The sequence below is a fragment of the Podarcis bocagei genome (assembly GCF_964188305.1).
Source record: "Podarcis bocagei genome assembly, chromosome: 1".
NCBI classification, from domain to species: Eukaryota; Metazoa; Chordata; class Lepidosauria; order Squamata; family Lacertidae; genus Podarcis; species Podarcis bocagei.
Genome location: NC_138125.1, coordinates 96,494,761 through 96,513,928, shown reverse-complemented (window position 1 = coordinate 96,513,928; position 19,168 = coordinate 96,494,761). Strand labels below are relative to the sequence as shown.

The following is a 19,168-nucleotide window of genomic DNA, read 5'->3' as shown; positions in this document are numbered from 1 at the left end:
GGAACTGATGCACAAAAAACCCCAGCAGAAGTAATGGTAATGTAGCTTTTAGGAAGTAAAGTCCCATGACTGAGAAAGCAAAATTAACTCAGCACATTTGATGCTGCTATTAATATAATTGTGTTAAGATACAAATAGACCAAGAGGGAATTGAAGTATCAAAGCTGAAGAAAATGATGTGGTTGATGAAACAAGATTCTTTCTTTCTTTCTTTCTTTCTTTCTTTCTTTCTTTCTTTCTTTCTTTCTCTTGTAGCCTCTCTAACTGGTTGTACATACATGCTTGCTAAGCTAACCCTACTCAAAGTATAAAGGTGACCTCAAGCAACAATGGATATAGAAGTACTTTCTATATATGCTGACAAGCAGGACCCAAGGTGTGATGCTGCAGATGGGAATATCCTTACTGTTCTTTTACAGGAGCAAATGCTACATTGAACATGGCCATGCCAGAAGCGCATAGCTTCCTTGTCACCACATGAAGGCCAGCCTCATAAAGGTCTGAAGTGGGTCACTGGTTGCACAGATTTAAGTTCAGTGGAACTGATCCCAATTCCTCTCCAAGTTTTCCCTCAATCTCAAGTATTTCTGATAAATACCCAGAGATCCACTAATCCAGAAACAGCATGATAACATTAATAATGCAAATCCTTCAAACTCTTTTAGCAGTAGAAACCAGGGAAGCAGGATTGAGGGAAGCTGTAGGAAAGGGAGAACAGGGATGCAGTCTGGTCAGCAACAAAGAACAGAAGAGAAATGATGATATATGGGTCAGAGTTTGGGGAAGGGCTGAAGCTCAGTGACTGAGCACATGTTTTGTATACAAAGAGTCCCAGGTTCAGTCTTTGGTGCCCCCAGGTAGGTGCCCTGAGAGAGACTGCTGTGTGGCACTCTGGAGAGCCAGCCAGCATGGACAAGACTGAAATAGGCAGACTGATGGTTTTACTTAGGGCAACTTTCTGTGTTCCTATGCTATATCCTCAGGTACTTTAAATTGGCTTTGTTCTGAACAGATAGTTAGCACCCCAACCCCGGTATAATGAGTCATTTATTCTGCTCCTTCTGATAGCATGCCTCTAGCCGAAACTGGGCCATTCCCTTCCCCTATCCCTTTGAGGCAAAAGTCATGCATGCTTGAGCTGCATTAATAAATATGTGATTTCACCCCTCAGATAGCTTGATGGTTGTCAGGGGAACATATTTTAGGCTCCTTGAAGCACAAACAGGTTGCTTTTGTTCACATTAGGCATGTGAGCTATTGACTTTTGTGGGTGTGTTCAGTTTGCTACCTACACTTTCAAAGCTACATGTGGTTTGTTTGAGGCACCCAGCTGTCTACTGTTTGTTTAAAGCTTCAGCAAACCCATTCAGAATAAACCTGAATTGATTACCTGATACAAATTACTAACATACATTTTAAAGAGAAAGATTGCAGGTATGAACTGTACATAATCAGGACCAGCATATACGCTTGGTTTTCCAGTGATCAAGAAAATCAGAATCCATCTAGTAGATATTACTATGTACTGTAGAACACCAGGAGCCATGGAGGGAGCTGAATATTTGTGGCCACTAAACATTCAGCTAAGGTCCGTATTTTCCATGTATGTTTATGTTTCCCTGGATTATAAAGTGTTGTGAATGAATAATAAGGGGAGGGGGTGCATGCAACTGAATGCACTCCCTGACTGATGATAGGGCAAAGTTGACTGAACCTGGCATCACATGTCATCCAAGATGGCCTGACCTTATTCATCTTGTGTGTGGTAGAAGATATTAAAAATTTAATTCTCTGCCAAAGTTCAAGAGTGCCCAGCTGTGCTGGAAAGAGATAACCCTCTTTTTATGTTTCCTGTGTGAATAGAAGGCAGGAGCACTAATGAAAACCCTTTAATGGGTCTCCCAACCGCTGAACAAGCCCTTTGGCTGCAGCATTTCAGGGCATAAACAATGTTAACAAACTAGTATCAAGTGTCATGTAAATAAATACTTTGTAACCCAGCCACATCCTTCGCTTGAAACATGTAACCTGTCACATCATATGGTAGAGGTGTGATGGTTCACCTATCTCTTAATGTGAGAATTATGTGAATTTTGTGTATCATGGTTTGGTAAAACTTAAGATAAGAAAGACCTTTCATCATCACCATTAAAAAACAGGTGTTTGACATTGTACTGGCTTCTCTTCTTTCACATGTAGTATTTAGTTTGGTCACTAGAGGGAAACAGCAGCTAAATAAGATAAATCTATGATTCTCTTTTGGTTTTAGTGTGTTTCAGGTGTAAGACTTGATTCATTTTATTTTATTGTGTTTGCCTAAATATTAATGCTGGGGAACTATTAAAGAACAGACTGCATCTATTGCTGGAAGATTTGAAAGTAGCCTGTTAGGGAAGACACATACTATGCATATGCAAAGAAATAATTTTTGTAATCAAGAAGCCCTTACGTGAACATATAATTACAGATAGTTATTTCACTTTTTATATTAAAAGTTCAAGGTTTTCTAATGCCTTTTCTATTAGAATCTGTTAGCCAATCTAGTATACTGTATATTATATTATATTATATTATATTATATTATATTATATTATATACAGCAATATTTTATATTGCACATATATAATATTTGAAATATATCTTTTAAACCTGAAAGGCAAATAATGTTAACAACCATCATATGGAAAGCAGCTGTCATGCTCACAATGGAAACTATCGGTATCCAGCCAGGACTCTTCAATTGCTGCCTTGTGAAAGAGCCTTTATTTCTAGTGTATTGCAAGCTAAAAGTATGCATATTTTTATAGGAGGAAAATCACTAGATGCTGGGTAGGGAACCTGTGACCTTCCAGGTGTTGGATACAGATGCATTCAGCTCCCAGAATCCCTTATTATTGACAACCCGGACTGGGGCTGATAGGAAACTGAAATGCAATAATGCCTGAATGCCTACAGGTTCCCCACTCCTGTACTAGGACATCACAGAGACTAACAGCACAACGGTGTGCATTTTACTAGGAAGTAAGCTCCATGTCTATAAACAGGCCTACTCTCTAGGGAGTATGTTTAGTATTGCAGTCTCAGTTGGTTTAGATTTCATAGGGAACAACCTATTTCATCAAGGATAGCAAGCATTGTGCGTAATGAAAAGCCATGCAGTGTCACACAGGGATGAATGATGAATACTTCTCCATCTGTGACTGTCCACTGTGTTTTTGCAGCATAGGTACCATCCCAAGCCAGCAAGATCCATGGCTTTGTCTTATTGAGTAGCATATAGGAATGGTTGAACTTTTAGGGCAATATAAGAGTGTAGACAAAGGTCCGTATAGTTAAAGCTATGGTTTCCCCAGTAGTGATGTATGGAAGTGAGAGCTGGACCATAAAGAAGGCTGATTGCCGAATAAGTGATGCTTTTGAATTATGGTGCTGGAGGAGACTCTTGAGAGTCCCATGTTCTGCAAGAAGATCAAACCTCTCCATTCTTAAGGAAATCAGCCCTGAATGCACACTGGAAGGACAGATCCTGAAGCTGAGGCTCCAATACTTTGGCCACCTCATGAGAAGAGAAGACTCCCTGGAAAAGACCCTGGTGTTGGGAAAGATTGAGGGCACAAGGAGAAGGGGACAACAGAGGACGAGATGGTTGGACAGTGTTCTCAAAGCTACCAGCATGAGTTTGACCAAACTGCGGGAGGCAATGGAAGACAGGAGTGCCTGGCGTGCTCTGGTCCATGGGGTCACGAAGAGTTGGACACGACTAAACGACTAAACAACAACAAGAGTGTAGACACTGGTGGTACCTTCCAGATGGCTTAGACAACTTCCACCAACTCTATGGGCCCAGAAAATATCAATAGGCTCTTCTACACTTATCTTTCATATTTAAATTGACTTTATCTTTAGCTGAAAAGAACAGAATAATTTGGCTTTTTAAAATATAAGTTTAGCTTCAATCAAGCATGTTCTGGTCCAAAAAGTCTTCTAAGTCACAATTGGCTAGCCTTTTTAGATGCCACAAGATCCATTGGGTTGCAGCCAGCTAAGCTAGAGCACGCTTGTTTAAATGAATGAACTTAAGTTAGCCATGCCCATTAATTTCAACGGGTTTGGTCTGGTTCGGGCTAAAAAGTGGTCACAAGCCCTTTTTTTTATTTTGCTGCAACAGACTGGAGCTGCTGGGGCTGCAAAGAACGTCGTGAACAATGCGGAGCAGACGAGAACGAAAATATAAGAGGCTGTGTGAAAATAGATCTCCATTCACTCAGAAGTGGGCGCAGAGGGCGCGTTGGCGTGCAGCTGAGTCACACCCTCGCTCCAAGTTCGGTTTCTTCCACAGAAATAATAGCACAAAAAACAAACAAACAGTGTTTGATTTCAAGGCCCTTTATGTTTGCCTTCTGGTGTTTTAGGCAGGTATTATTATCATTGTTCGTTATTATTTATTAATTATTGTTATTATTGCCAACTCCTCCTTCCTGTCAGGGCATCCCTCCCCCGTTTCCCTTAACAAAGATGGCGCCGCCAGCGCTCACGCCCGCCCTCGGCCTTCACGGGGCGGAGAAACAGGGACGAAGGCGGCGGGGAGCGGCTAAGCCTGACCCGGAAGGGGTGGGAGCGGCTCTGCCACTGCTGCTGCTGCCCTCGGTTCGTGTGGGCTGCGAGTCGCCGCCGCCACCGCTGCTAGCCCTGGAAGACGGAGCCTGGCCGAGTGTGGGAGGGGGCTGCAGAAGGGGCGTTTGCGGTTCATGGTGAGAGACCAGCCCCAGGCAGGCAGGCAGCCTCTGGCGGAAGGAGGTACAAACCCCAGGCGGCCGCCCTCCTTTCGGCGCCAGCATCCCGCCTCGCTGAACAATTGAGGAATTTCCCGCTGCCTCCCCACCACCCCACTTCTGCCCTCCCATGGGATACTGAGGTGCGCGGAGCTGCTCCCCCGGTTTACACACGCCTTGGGGGCGAGTGCCTGGACCCCCCCCCCTCCACGTTGCCAACGCAGCTGGCTGCCCTGCTCCCGATTCATTCTCTGGGTGTTCAGGAAACTCTTCTGTTGGATCCCTGGCCTTTTCCCAGACCTGGCTCTTTCCCCCTCCATATTCTCCCTTTCCCCCCTTCAAAGCTGCCATTCGAGCTTATTTCCACAGACTTGCTCCATCTCTGGCCCACATTTGGCCCCATTCACAAAAGTTCCACTCCGGAGTGACCTCTCGTTTTTTTCTAAGGGTACTTGACAGCCTTGAGAAAAAAAGTTTTCCTCCAGCCCTTGTTGACTTGGCTTGTTGCACTCTCCCACCCTTGGGTGGGCAGGGGCCTGACAGGCCCCACCATGCAAAGTGGGGAGCCTGTGTCTACGGCTCCGGCAGCGCCACCGACAGCGATGAAAGTGTCCGAAAGCGAAGGCAAGCTGGAGATTTTGATCCCAGCCCAGAACTGCACAAGCAAGAGCAGCAGCAGTAGTGGCATCAGCAGCGGTGGGATCAGCAGTAGCAGAGGAGGAAGCACTACCAAAAGCTGGCAGTATAGGTGAGTATCTCTGCTGACGCCTAATGGGCACTGATTTGTTGGTATCCTAAGTGAGTGGTGGTTCTTTAGGGGGGAGGGGGTAGTATTGAGAAATGAGAAGCATACACCTAAAACCATCCCATGTGCATCTGGTAAAGTTTCTGGTGCAACTGAACTTTTCACCACAGAGGCCTAACTCTAAAGTTGCAAGTGTTTTATTTTGTATTCTGGAGGGCTTTGGAATGATAACACAGTAAAATGTGATGGGCCGGAATGTACGTTTCTAAATATGTGGGAATACTCAGTGGACACATGTGGTGGAACTGCGTTCTTCTGCCTGTTTACCATTGCGCTCCTTTGGGTTGTACTTTAAAGCATTTAGTGCTTTGACAAATGTATAAATTGTCCCTTGGCAAGAGCTGCTTACATATTTGGGTATACAGGTAACTCACAAATTACATGCTTTTAACTAGTGTGCATTCAGCTTCACTCATTTGCCGATTAAAAAAAAATTAATGGAAAGGGGGCAGGCATCTGAGATTAAAAACTTTGGGTTCAATGGTGGGTGCAACTGCCAGTGTGGTTGACTATATATGATTTTGATTTTAGGCGCTAGTCCCGGTACACAACCCCAGAGTTAGTTGAGAGTCACCTGCATACCTAAAAATAGCAGCTTTGTACCCAGTGTTGCTTGGGAATTCTAAGAAGCCCCCCAAAATCAGTACAATTTTGAAATCAGTAATTAAAATCAGTGCAGTTTTGAAAGATTGAGTCTCCCATTCTGATTCAAAATGGCATCAGTTATATCCAAACATAGACAAAAACCTGCTCCTTGATATCAGAAATGGTTATGCAAAATTTGGTTATGATATCTTAAGAGGTGTCCAAATGCAAGCAACTTTCCAAAACATATAGTAGATAAATGTAGAAATGCTTCCACTGATGGAACAATCAGAAAAGGAAAGCGTAACATTGAATTTCTCCCAGTGTGTGAAATGACACAGATTTGTGCAAAATAGCTATTTTGTTTCTTTCTAGATATTGCTATATGACCTGTTCCTTGATGTAAGGAAACAAAAATGAATACACATCATCCCCATACAGGCATTTCATTATTTCACATTCAGTTGATTTTTTAATATTTACAGTCAGTTAATATCTGGTCTAGTCAACAATGCTGAGCTCAATAGACTTGGTATAAGGCAGTTTCCCATAATCATATCCATTCGTACTAGAAAATAAACCCCAATGAATTCACTAAATGTATCTACTTTGATGCTCCTTAAATACATTGTCATCGTGTTTCTTTTTTAAAGCAATTGTGAGAAAGTATGTTTAGGGAATGTTGCTTTTTTGAATGTCAGGACATTGCTAAGCACCAACTTCCATTCCCCTACAGCATGTCACTTCAAATTTTCACTTCTAATGTTACATTACACTTTCTCCTCCTAAGTTGCTAGCACGTTACTCCTTGAAGCTATTAGAATTTTCTTTGAGCATGGTAAATGACTTCATACATGACAAAATGAAACCAATGCCTTAGTTCTTGGCATTCACCTGGTTCAGACAGAATATAGTTTAGAATTCCGTACACAAACCTGCTTCCTTCTCCCCTTCCCTCAATTGAACATGAAGCTGTAAGGAGGAAATTGGAAGCATCCACTTTCATTTTAAACCAGCTGTGTTTCATCCAAAGCAGGGACTGCAGTTTTAACTATGGTTTGTTCCAACAAGTCAGGATCAGAAACCACAACTTGATCTTGACTTGTTTTGACAAACTGCACTTCAAACCAGGGGGGCTAACTTTTGTAACTTCAGATGTTAGACTCCCACTCCCATCAACCCCAGCCATGACCAGTAGTCAGAGCTGATTTGAGTGCAACAAAATCTGGAGCGCTGGTTTAAACTAACCACAGTTTGGACAAAATTACAAACTGCAACTAGTTTAAAATAGAAGCACTGCTTCCCAACTTCTCATGGTTGTATTGGAGAAGAAGAGTAAAAATGGTAGATACATGAACCTAAGACTGAGCAGTTCTAGTAAGTTTGAGCAAACCAAACTATGATCTCCCACTTTAGACATAATACTAAGCCATGGATTGTGTTTTGTTGCTCCCACACTTACAGAGGGAGGAAACAAAGCAGGAGAAATCTCCCAAGTTCATTGTAAATCATGAACTATGTAAAATCAGCCTACTTAAAGAGTCTACTCTTGGATTCAGGCTTGGTCCTATCTGTAAGCTACAACTTTTCATTATCATGAGCCTCATCTGGGAGTCCAGGTTGCTCCAGTTCTGCTAGTTTATAATGTTTTGGAAATCAGCTTTCTTTGAAGGTAACTTTTATACCAGCTTTGAAGATAACGTTTGCCTTTTTCGGACAAATAATGGTAGTCAGAAATTTTCTTTCACTGTCCAGTTTTGACTTGGAACATCCCAGAAGGATACAATGCATGAGGAAATAGTAGTTACAAAATAGGAAATAAGCCTGCAGATAGATCACATAGCAAGCAATGTTTCTTAATCATGACTTTATACACTGCAGCCCACACACTGCAGCACTGAAGCTTCAAAAACTTTATAAAGTTGTGCTAAAGTAGACACATTTCTTTACTTGCTGTACCTTCTTGACTGCAGAACTTTGGTTTCTTTATAACCTCTGGATTTTTTTATTTATTTTAGATGCTAGAATAGTGGAAGGGGGGAGAGAGAGTGGTGTAGAGCTAATTTAATTAGGGATGGGAAGTGGTTAATTCACTATGTATTTAATTTGTTTAGCACTAATCATCAAATCCATCCCAAACTGGGTCTGTAACACAACTACGTGTTTGTTGTTGTTTGATTGCTATCAAATGGACCCAATAATGCAGTGAGAGAGAGAGGGATGTATTTTGCTGTCTTGATGATAGGCAGGAATGAAGGCTCCTTGCTGTTCAGTCCCATAGGAGTATCACACTCTTAATTTAGGAGCAGGTACATGATGTCACGTTCTGTATTTATAACCACAGATGCATTTTAAAACTAATTGCACTGGGGTGGGAAACGTTTTCAGCCTGAGGGCCACATTCCCTTCCTGGGGCCCCAGACTAATGATGAGTGGGGCCAGAGGGGGAAGTGGGCAGAGCAATAAATGTGGATGTTACGTTTGTACAGTAGGCTAGTTTGTTCGCATGCACACACCCTCTGTCCTCTACCCAGGTAAGCAAGAAGCATTATCAGAGTTCAAGGACACATTTATCCAGGCAAAGACACTTTAGGAGGGTGTGAATCAGGGCTGGTGAGGGGTATGGTTCAGGAGGGTGTGTTGCCTGGTCAGATAGGGAGGCTTGACAGTCATACCGTATTGGCCTGAATATAAGCCTCCCTTTCCCCCCAAATTCCGACTGTGAAATGTTAAAGTGCGTCTTAAGTTTGCGACCTTACAAAAATGGGCTTTTACGATATCACTGTTAAAACAGACATACGGTAAAACGGAATGGGTGTGAGTGCCTGCGGAATTTTAAGGGAGCGGCTTATATTCGGGTATTGTCTTTTTTTTCCTCCCCCCCCCCCTGAATTTTAAAGGTGCAGCTTATATTCAGGAGTGGCTTATATGCTGGCCAGTACGGTATTTAAGTCAGATTCCCCATACCTGAACCAAATGTGTGCCATTGTGGATATGCACATATCATTTGTTACTTAAACAAGAAATTAGTTTTTAGACAATAAATTACAATGCTTCCAAAGTTTCTCCAGGTATGGTGGGATGGGAAAAGGGGATATTTTTCATGGGCATCTACTATCACGCTAAAAAATGCAGATATCTGTTGCAATTGTGGTAGCTACACTGCGGAGGGCTAGTTACAGCTTTTGCCGTGTATCTCCTTGAAATGTTACAGAAAGCTGTAAAATCATGATGGGTGAAAGAGAGGGGCAGAGTGTGGCAATGATAGCTCTACAATACCATATCCAGCTCTTTAAAAAGCCATTGGTTGTGCACAGCCCACAGCCTTTACATTTGTAAGCTTTTTATTTGCAATGAGAAGGGCTATGCATTTACTTTAAAAGAATGGACTATGAGAATTTGGGTGTGGAGCTAGGTACACCCTACTTAGGTGTTATTAAAACCTAGATCTGTAACACATAAGCAGGGATTTTAGGGATGTGTTGCTAGTTCCACCCACTGCCACCCACATTTCCCAAGGTTCTACATTGCATGTGATCGTCAGTGAGCACAGAACACAAGAAAATCCTTGCTTGATCAGGCCAAAGACTCATCTAGCCCAGTATCCTGTTCTCACAGTTGTCAGCCAGGTGTCTGTGGCAAGCCTGCAAACAGGACATGGGTGCAGCAGCACTCTTTCTGCTTGTGTTTCCCTGCAACTGGGGTTTAGAAGCATATAGGAGTTTCCCCGCTTCACATAAGGATGAAGCTAATATGCTTGTCTCCCCGCTAATGTGTTCTGTTTCCAGATATGCATGATACTTGAATAGGGCTGCTTTAATGGTAATTTCCATTATTTCTTTAAAAATAATCTAAATTGTCTTATTTGGACTTGCTTGATCATATGTTGAAAACTAGCTGTACTGACCTTGACAAAGAGATTTTTCAACTGCAGAGGTTCTTAAGGAAATGATGTAGCTTGTGACTGAAAAGCAAAGCATAACACATTAAAATGCTACCTCTTAATATGCTCATCCAGTCCTTTTTTGAGAAATGTAACACACATACTGAAGGCACCAGACACCAGAAGCTTTGCTCAGAGACTATAGTTCAGCTGTAGGGCATATATGCTAGGGATGGAGAAACTGTTTTCAACCTGAAGGTCAGTGGTGCACAGGGCCAGAAGCGAAACGTGGTGGAGCAATGGTTGTAAATCTTACCTTTGTACAGTAGGTTGCATTACGGTCATGCAAAAATCAGAACTTTTTGCATACCTACAGCCGCACAACTCTGCATGCATTACAAGCAGGAGACATTGTCAGGGTTAAAGGGCACATTCTAGAGAGACAAGTGCGCTTAAGGAAGATGTGGAGAAGAAGAAGAAGAGTTTGGATTTGATATCCCACTTTATCACTACCCTGAGTAGTCTCAAAGCGACTAACAATCTCCTTTCCCTTCCTCCCCCACAACAAACACTCTGTGAGGTGAGTGAGGCTGAGAGACTTCAGAGAAGTGTGACTAGTCCAAGGTCACCCAGCAGCTGCATGTGGAGGAGCGGGGACACGAACCCGGTTCACCAGATTACGAGTCTACCGCTCTTAACTACTACACCACACTGGCTCCATGGAGCATGGCCGTATGGGGACATGGGCCACAGGGAGTGTGTCAAGGCTGGACAAAGAGGCATGGAGGGCTACCTGAGGCTTCCCCACCCTTAGACTATGCTTTCCACGTGGAGGATCCCAGGTTCAATTTATGGGATATTCGGCTAGGTAAGGGACTGCCATTTCCAACTGCCATTTCAGTGCAAGGCATGGATTGGGAATATGTTACTCTCCAGTTCTTGTTGGAATCCATTCCCATTGGCCGCAGCCAGCATGGTTGGGAATTGAGGATGATGCAAGTATTAATGCACTCGAGGGCTATATTATATTTAAAAAATGGATCAAATTAAAAAGTAACAGGCAAAGAGAGATCTCTCAGATCTGGATGTTTTTTTTCTTTTCAGATTTGGCTAGACTGAAATGCTTGCTACTGAAAGGTGCAAGCGAACCTTATAGGTAGGAGATAAGCCATAATTGCTGTCTGTGCTTCTATGGCATATCCATTGTGGAGCCCTTAATGAATTACATCTACTCTACATTGGATTTGTATCTGATATGATGTGCTGTTTGGCAGCATTGCAAACAAGTTTACAAAAGTTGCTGGCTTGCATGCCCATGCCTGCCTGTCTTAGTTTAGACACATTGACAGCCAGAAATAAAAGGATAGAGACTTTTCTAATGTACTAAAGCAGGGGTCTGCAACCCGCGGCTCCGGAGCCGCATGTGGCTCCTTTACATCTTTGCTGCGGCTCCGGGGCGGATACTAGTGAGGGGAGGAGGTGCATTGTGCGCCCCGACACTCCTCACTGTGGCAGGCGCTGTACTGGCTGTGACGTCGCATGGGGGCGGTGCGTGCGTTAGTCACGCACCATCCCGACGTCACCTTCCCGCCCGCTGTCAGATCGTGGCTCCGGAGATATATTTGTTTTAAATGTCACAATGGTTTTGCGGCTCCCAGTTGTTGTTTTTTCTTCGGAAACGGGTCCAAGTGGCTCTTTTTGTCTTAAAGGTTGCAGACCCCTGTACTAAAGCTTCTGCAGGCATGGGAGCACATGAGGAGAAAACAAAATGAAAATCTGTTTTTTATTTCTTCCCCATTTTCTTTTGAAATGATAAACAAAGTTCATTTAACCCCACTGTACATAGTTACAACAAATACACATATATGTACCACTCCCCCAATACGCTGCAGAGATATGAAAAAGAATCTCATAGGTTATATAGAAAGTTTCTAGGTTTACATTACAGTGGCCATTTTTTAAGTCCTCTAGGATGGAAGTGAGAAAACCTCATAAAAATCAATGGAGAAATTCAGGATTTTAGTGCGGGTATGCTTGGCAACTGGATGCCCCCCCCGCTACTCCGTTCCCCCCCCCCCAAAGCTGAAAACTAGTAGTAAAGAGAGGCGTTAATTCACACTCTTTCGCACACAGGTCTTACTTCTGCCTTGCGAGACAATGAAAGAAAAAGCAATTGAAAATGGAAAGTGGTCCTGCTTTAGTCTAGCCATTAGAGCTATGTAATCTTCATGCCAGTTAACAGCTTCCCCCTTATTCTGGTGGCAGCCATCTTTGCTTAGGGGAAAGGCTCCACCCTGAAGACTTGAATCAGGGACTTACTGTGTCTTTCAAGATGATTGACCCTTAACTGATGGATTTAAAGTAGTAATTTAAAAAGTAATATATTCATAAAGGCACAATGCATTTTGACAAAAGAAGGAAGGACCCCTGCAATTGTCTTAAATTTAGAATTCCTTTGAAGAGACAAGGAAAAAACAGATATTATGCGAGAGCACAACAATTATTAAGAAGGGAAACTTGTATATTTCAACCATCTTTGTAATGGAGCCATCTGAAATCTGGTCATATGGTACTCAGTGTGTAGATAGATACTCCATGCCAAATTTCAGGCAACATGGACAAATATTCTGGAATTTATTAATGTTTAGAACATTCCAGTTTTCTCATGATAGATTGCAGTTCAACCTGTTTAATTTAACTGTGCACGCAGTCTTCTTGTGCCTTTGTATTTTTAGGCAGGTTCGGATTATTTATTAGATTAGATGGGAGAAGATAGCCCTCTAAGAACAATAGAATCATAGAATTTTTGAGTTGGAATGGACCACAAGGGTCATCTAGTCCAACCCCTTGCAGTCTTCTGCCCAGCTTGGGGCTCAAATCAATGACCCTGAGATGTCTCATGCTGTACCGACTGAGCTATCCCAGGGATAATGTACTACATTTCTGTGTGTCCATGAGGAATGGGAAAGGAAAGGATGATAGGACATGTGTAAGATTGCTGGCTGCTTTTTAAATTATCAATATGACTCCCAGATTAAGAAAGGGTTCTTCATTCCTGATGCTGAGTCTTAACAGTGTTGTTATATAGCCACAAATGCTATAATACTCTCTCTGTTCTGGCATTTCATCACATATCAGGTTAGATTATCTTCCCTAAGCCTGTACTTCACAGGTTACGTGGGTGTGAAAGCTAGATGCTGTACACACCAACTTAAGCCATTTCAAACTCTTGATTAAAAAATCCCTAAATTGTAGGCATTTTCTTTGGCGAGTAAAATGGGAGTGCCAGGAGATGCACAAAGAAATGGTTAAGTTCTAAACATTCAGTATCTACCAAATATCAAAGGATGTCATCTTTAACTTGACCAGGCAAATACTGTGTGCATGTAACATGATTTTCAACTTTTGTTTCATTTTGAACTTGGGACTAATTTGTCATCCTGTGGAATCATCTTAGATCTGCGGTGTGACTCCATAGTGCCACTATTTTTGGACAGTACTTTTCATCAGAATCCCCCTTCTGCAGAGCTATCAGAAACTTCAGTGAGCTAAATGAAGTTAGAAGCACATAGGCAGGGGCAGTTAAAAAATGTTTGGAAATTCTAGGCACCAACTTAACTACATAGCATAACATTTGTCTGTCGGGGCAGTAAAAAGAGAAAGGCAATGTTAAGGTCGTGGGTCACACGGCAAGGAGGGCATGAAGGCAATACCTGTTCCCCACCCCTGTGGTATGTATGCCCTCTTGCAACTTGGTACAGTGGTGCCTCGCAAGACGAAAAGAATCCGTTCTGTGATTCTCTTCGTCTAGCGGTTTTTTTGTCTTGCGAAGTAAGCCCATTGACGGATTAGAGTATTAGCGCTATTAGTGGCTTTTAGCGGCTTTTAGCAGCTTATCAGCTTATCGGATCAGCTGATAAGCGGCTTAGCGGCTTAGAAAAAGGGGGGAAAGGGGGAAAAACCCGCAGGAACTCGCAAGACATTTTCATCTTGCGAAGCAAGCCCATAGGAGATTCGTTTTGCGAAGCACCTCCAAAACGGAAAACTCTTTCGTCTAGCGAGTTTTCCGTCTTGCGAGGCATTCGTCTTGCGGGGCACCACTGTATATTGTTTCTAAACCTGGAAGTTCACTTGCGCTACAGGCAGTAGCTTGGTAATGGGCTGGTCCTCCATGAATCCATCTAAGCCAGAGGCCTTGACCACATCTTGAGGGCGAATTCCAAAGGTTTATATACATTACATGAATAAGTACTTGTTTCTCTCTGTCCGGAACCTACTGCCCATCAATCTCATTGACTTCCCATGTGTTCCAGTATTATGAAAGATGGAGAAAGATTTATCTCTCCCCATATTCTCTATATCATTAATTATTTGATACATTTCTTGAGTGTTCCTTCTTGCCCTTGCTTGTCTTTCTTCCCTAAACTAAAAAGCCCCCAGTGCTTTAGTGTTTCTTCTTAGCAAAGCCATTTTTCAGCTCTACACTGTCCATTTTGGGAAATGGGGTGACTCCAGTGGTACATGGTTTTCCCAATCTGACTGCACCATAGATTTATATTGGGGCATTATGATACTAAGTGTTATATTTTCAGACTTTTCCCTAATGATGCCTAGATACTTTGCCTCTTTTACTGCCCCACAGCTGGTGCTATCATTGCGTTATCCATTTGAACCCAAATATCTCTTTCCCAGTTCAGATGTCTTCAGTTAGTGTAAATCTAAAAAATGTGATTATTTGCCCAATTGTGTATCAACTTACTGTTTAAGTTGATACAATTGGATTCTTGCAAACCTGACTCAAAGAAAAATAGGGAGAGGCAGACTGGGTACATTAGCTCACTTTAGAGTGATTGGGCTACTGGAAATGACTATGGGGCCAAAGAGTGTATTTGTATAATACTTACAATGTGCTCTGGGCAAAATCACATGTGTGATTTAGCCCTTCATAAGCGGGTGGCACTGTGTCTTTTTTAAGGTTGCAAGTCATGAAAATGAAAATTGGGATATTGGTTTCCTTAACACAGTTGTTGAATCTTTCCCAGTTTTTAACCCTGCATTTTTTCATATTAGGGTATTGGACGGTGCATTAGAATTCTATAGGTAGTAATAATTGACCTAATGGAGATTAGACTGTTGAGACTTTGCCAGAGCTTCCATTAAATTGAAAGTGTCTGCTGTTCTGATGAGTAAGGTGGTTTGTTTGCGTAATATGTTGATGGCTAGTTTTCTCTGATGCTTTCAAAAATCCCAGCCTTTCCTTTCCTCCTTTCCTATTTTATTTTGTATCTCTTCCCTCACGTACAATGTTCTGTTCTGATTTTTATTTTGACAAACTCCTCTTGGCTTCCACTTGCGAAAGACATTTGATTCTAACTGGTTCCCCAAGTTCAGTTTGTCGGCACCTCATGTTCCAAATAATAAAGAATTTTTAGTTGTTTGAGCTGCTGAGACTGATCTTGTTAGGGCACAGAGCCTGTAGCATATTAGTTTATCTGATGTAGATAGTATCCTACCCAGTGTACTTTAACCTTTGCACCAGTTTCTCATTCTCAGCTGGGAGCTTCAAAATGAGCTTGAACCTATTACCATGACCTGTTTATTTTTTCCATGGTGTTTCTTAAGATGATTGCTTTAACAATCTGACCAAGTGGGCTCTGGCAAACGAAAGCTTATGCCACAATTTGTGTAAGTCTTTAAGGTTCCTTATTCCTTGTTCTTTCTGCTTTAAGACCCTTACCTGGTGATTCTGTGCTGAGCCAGGCATGTTTGCTTTTCCTCTGCTGCCTTTCTTCTGGCCAGCTCTTCAGATTACTTATTCATTTTGTCCTATATCTCTGAAAACAGCTCATAATTGGGTAGTGGGGTGAATTGTGACATCAGTAAGTAAGCTGCTAATCACTGGGATACCCCCACCCACCTTTTTCTTATGTTTCCATCTTGTGTATTTATTGGTTGCAGTGCTTCTGTAATGATTTATGGGTGCCCTACTTAAGATTGTACTTCCTGAAAATCAAGTTTCCGTTTAGTTGCTTTAAAGTGACACAGCTAGAACCAATATTGGTATTTTAAAATTAGAGGCTAACCTTTCTCAAATAACTTTGATCTGAATCTTAGCTTCATAAGAAGAAGACAGCTGTCATTTCAGGGAGGCTTCCTCCAGTGCTTTAATGTAGGGAGTCCAAGTTGTTCATATGAGCTTTTCCAACCCCTTCCCATGCTACCGTGTGTGCTTTTACATTACCTAACATTCCTTTTCTCTCTCTCTCTCTCCATTTAACTCCCCTGTTCTATTTTTATGTCTGTGTTCCTTCAGACTTGCCCTTCCAAAGCAGTGACCTCTCCTCCTTTCATGTCTCTGAGTATTTACACCTTTCTACCATTCCAAGTCTCCACAGAAACACTATTTCTTACTGCATTGTACTAAATTCATGAGAACCTTTTTGGGTTAGTGGGGTATAAACTTTACTAAATTGACTTGTGTGTTCAACAATGTGAATATATATGTTTTCTGACAAGGCTGCAGCCTGCTTTTAAGTAGCAAAACAAGGGGAACTATCTGTGAAGCATAATGTGAATGTACACTGCCATGTAAATAATGAGTAATGCACAGCTGCAGATGAGGACCCCCTGAGATTTGTAATGCTCTGACAGAGTTGCTGGGATGACCTTCGGGGCTTGAAAATCTGAACTGATAGACAAGATCTGTCACGCTGGCATCTGATCAGACAGCCATGAGTTAGCTGAAAAGATTGCACAGTGTTGTTTGTTTGTCTTGTGGACTTGCCTGCACTAGGGAAACAGCATTGTTACTGATCTGCTTACTTGGTGGCTTCAGACACCTGTTCTAGAGATAAGAAATCCTTGGTGCTGTTTCCTGCAGTATGGACTTAGCAACAAGTACTGTACATGGACGACCCACTTCCCAAAGGCAAGAGACTGAGGCTGAATAGTGAACATCAGTTGGACTTAGAACCAGATCCTATGCATTTTTACTTTAAAAGTAAATGTGTTTCAGGCTGCAGCCTTGGACTAAGTAGTGATTAGTGAGGCACTCTCAGCCATTCAGTGCTGTGGAAATTGGCCGTTGCTCCTGGAGGAAAGTTGTAGCTGCCTTGGGTTCTTCTTGGGAAGAAAGGCAGGATATAAATATAAGAAATAAATAGAAGATCCAAACTACCTAGTGAGCAAGTAAGTGGGTGATCTGACTTCATGATTTTGGAAGCTCATAGGCTTTTGGAATTATGGTTGAAGCCAACCTTTAAGTTACTATGGTGCTGAACTACAATTCTCTTAGAAATTATACTCTGTAATGGTAACTATAAATGCTGCACATTGTCTTCGTGGGTTACCCTGAGCGTTATCCAATTTGTTCTCATCACTCTGAAAAACCCGAGTCTTACCAGCTTGTGGTCTCGTACAATACACCTTCTTTATTTCTTTTTCAACTTTCAACCAAATAAAAATAACAAAAATGTGCATATTTATTTGAGCAAGTGGCTTAGGACCCTGCAGAAAGCCCCAGCACACTTGAAGGGCGCCCTAAACAACCTAACTCTCCAGGTAATGAGGACACCTTATTAATTAATTAATTAGCTAATTAGTTAGTTAATTAATTAAATGTATGTACCACCTTTATCTCCCAAGAAGCTCAAGATGGTGTACATAGTTCTCCTCCTCCACATTTCAGCCTCACAACAACCCTGTGATGTAGTTTATGGTAAGTGATGGTGACTGGCCCACGGTCACACAGCGAGCTTCATGGCTGAGTGAGGATTTGAACCCTGGTGTCCCAAGTCATAGTCCAATAATCTTACACAACACTGACTCTCTTGGAGCCCCTGATGAGCTGCTGCACCATACATAAAATGGACCCAGGCTCTTTCCCCTTCATGCCGAACTCCCATGAACTAAGATGAAGGCAAGCCCTGTGGTAGGTAATGAATTGACAAACGAGTGATTACAAGGTAGCTTCAGAAGGACGAGCCTACTCAAGAGGAGGAGGCATCAGGTGTATAATGCAGTCAGCTGCTGATCAGGAAGGAGTTTATTTATCTGTACTAGCATCTCAATCTCTGACTGACCTTTGCTGGTACAACAGCTCCCAAAGATCTCTCTTTCTCTATGTACTTTGCCTTGGCTCCTGTTGGTCAACAACTCCAGCTCATGTGCCTGACCTTGAATGGACTCACCTCTTCTGGGAGTTGCCTTTGTGCTGGTGCCCTGTGCCATAGTTCCAACTGTAGGATGCAATCAAATTGGTTGGGCCTATTTATAAGATGTGGAAAATTCCATTCCTTCTCTTCCATGTCTTAAATGCTTGGGATTTCAACAGAATAGTTTCATGGGGTATGGGTGTGTTTCTCTTTAACCATACCATATGCCTGGAGAACATTGTTTGACAACATGCAAAGTCCTAGTCTCCAAGAGAAGGTGACAGCATCCTGTTTCTTGAAGAAGAACTTTTAGGAACTGAGGGGCTAAGAGCTGACCTGGAGTATCATCCTTAGAATTCGTTCTTGTTATTATGAATGGCAGTTTAGCTTTATCACTAGCTGACATTCTTTTCAGTCTCTCTGCAGGAACTAAATTTGAATAATCTCTTCTGAATGTGAAATGTGTTTCCTTAGTACAACTTCAGATTTTAGCTTTTGAAAAATATACGATACAATTGAAAGGGCTGCTTCACACATTAGCAGTGAACTACTTAGAACTAAGTTCCACTGAGTTGCTCCCAAGTAAACATGCATAAGACAGCAGCCTAAATGTTCTGTGTACACACACAAAAATGTGGTGTGTGCACTAGAAAGGTGAAACTGTCTGTTCTTTTCCACTGGGTGATAAATGTTCATCTGCCACACGTAATATGTGCTGCAGCCTTTGGAGTTGCAAAGTCTGAGAGGTTTCATTCCGTGAGCTGCAGGCATGTACTGCTATTGTGTGTGATATGTTTCAGGAGTGAATGCTGTAACTGAGTTCTAGTTCAGATCAAGTCCTGAAACTGCTGCTTCATTGAGCCATTTTGAAGTGGCCTTCGGTTATCTCAACACTTCACACTGCTCAGTTCAGAATTTAAAACATGCCTTAGATAGCAAGTCAACGAGGGTTGTTGACTGTTGTGCCAAA

The 19,168-nt window shown here is 42.2% G+C and overlaps 2 protein-coding genes across 5 annotated transcripts in view; one reads left to right on the top strand and one right to left on the bottom strand.

Annotated features, from left to right (window-relative positions):
- Nucleotides 1–15,890, bottom strand: part of LOC308584133 (glycerol-3-phosphate dehydrogenase 1-like protein) — a 33,112-nt gene extending 17,222 nt beyond the window's left edge. For all 3 annotated transcript variants that reach the window (XM_081188876.1, XM_081188875.1, XM_081188877.1), the window contains exons 1-2: nucleotides 15,783–15,890; nucleotides 10,070–10,126 (exon numbers count right to left, since the gene is read on the bottom strand). The gene's annotated coding sequence lies outside the window, so the exon portion shown is untranslated. The remainder of the gene's footprint in view (nucleotides 1–10,069; nucleotides 10,127–15,782) is intronic.
- Nucleotides 4,617–19,168, top strand: part of OSBPL11 (oxysterol binding protein like 11) — a 43,810-nt gene continuing 29,258 nt past the window's right edge. The window contains exon 1 of one of the 2 annotated variants that reach the window (XM_081188541.1): nucleotides 4,617–5,520. In XM_081188541.1, coding sequence (XP_081044667.1) covers nucleotides 5,324–5,520 — 197 coding nt within the window. In that variant the 5' untranslated portion in view covers nucleotides 4,617–5,323. Of the gene's footprint in view, nucleotides 5,521–15,663; nucleotides 15,731–19,168 lie in introns of those variants that run through there. The other variant, XM_081188542.1, reaches the window with a different exon arrangement.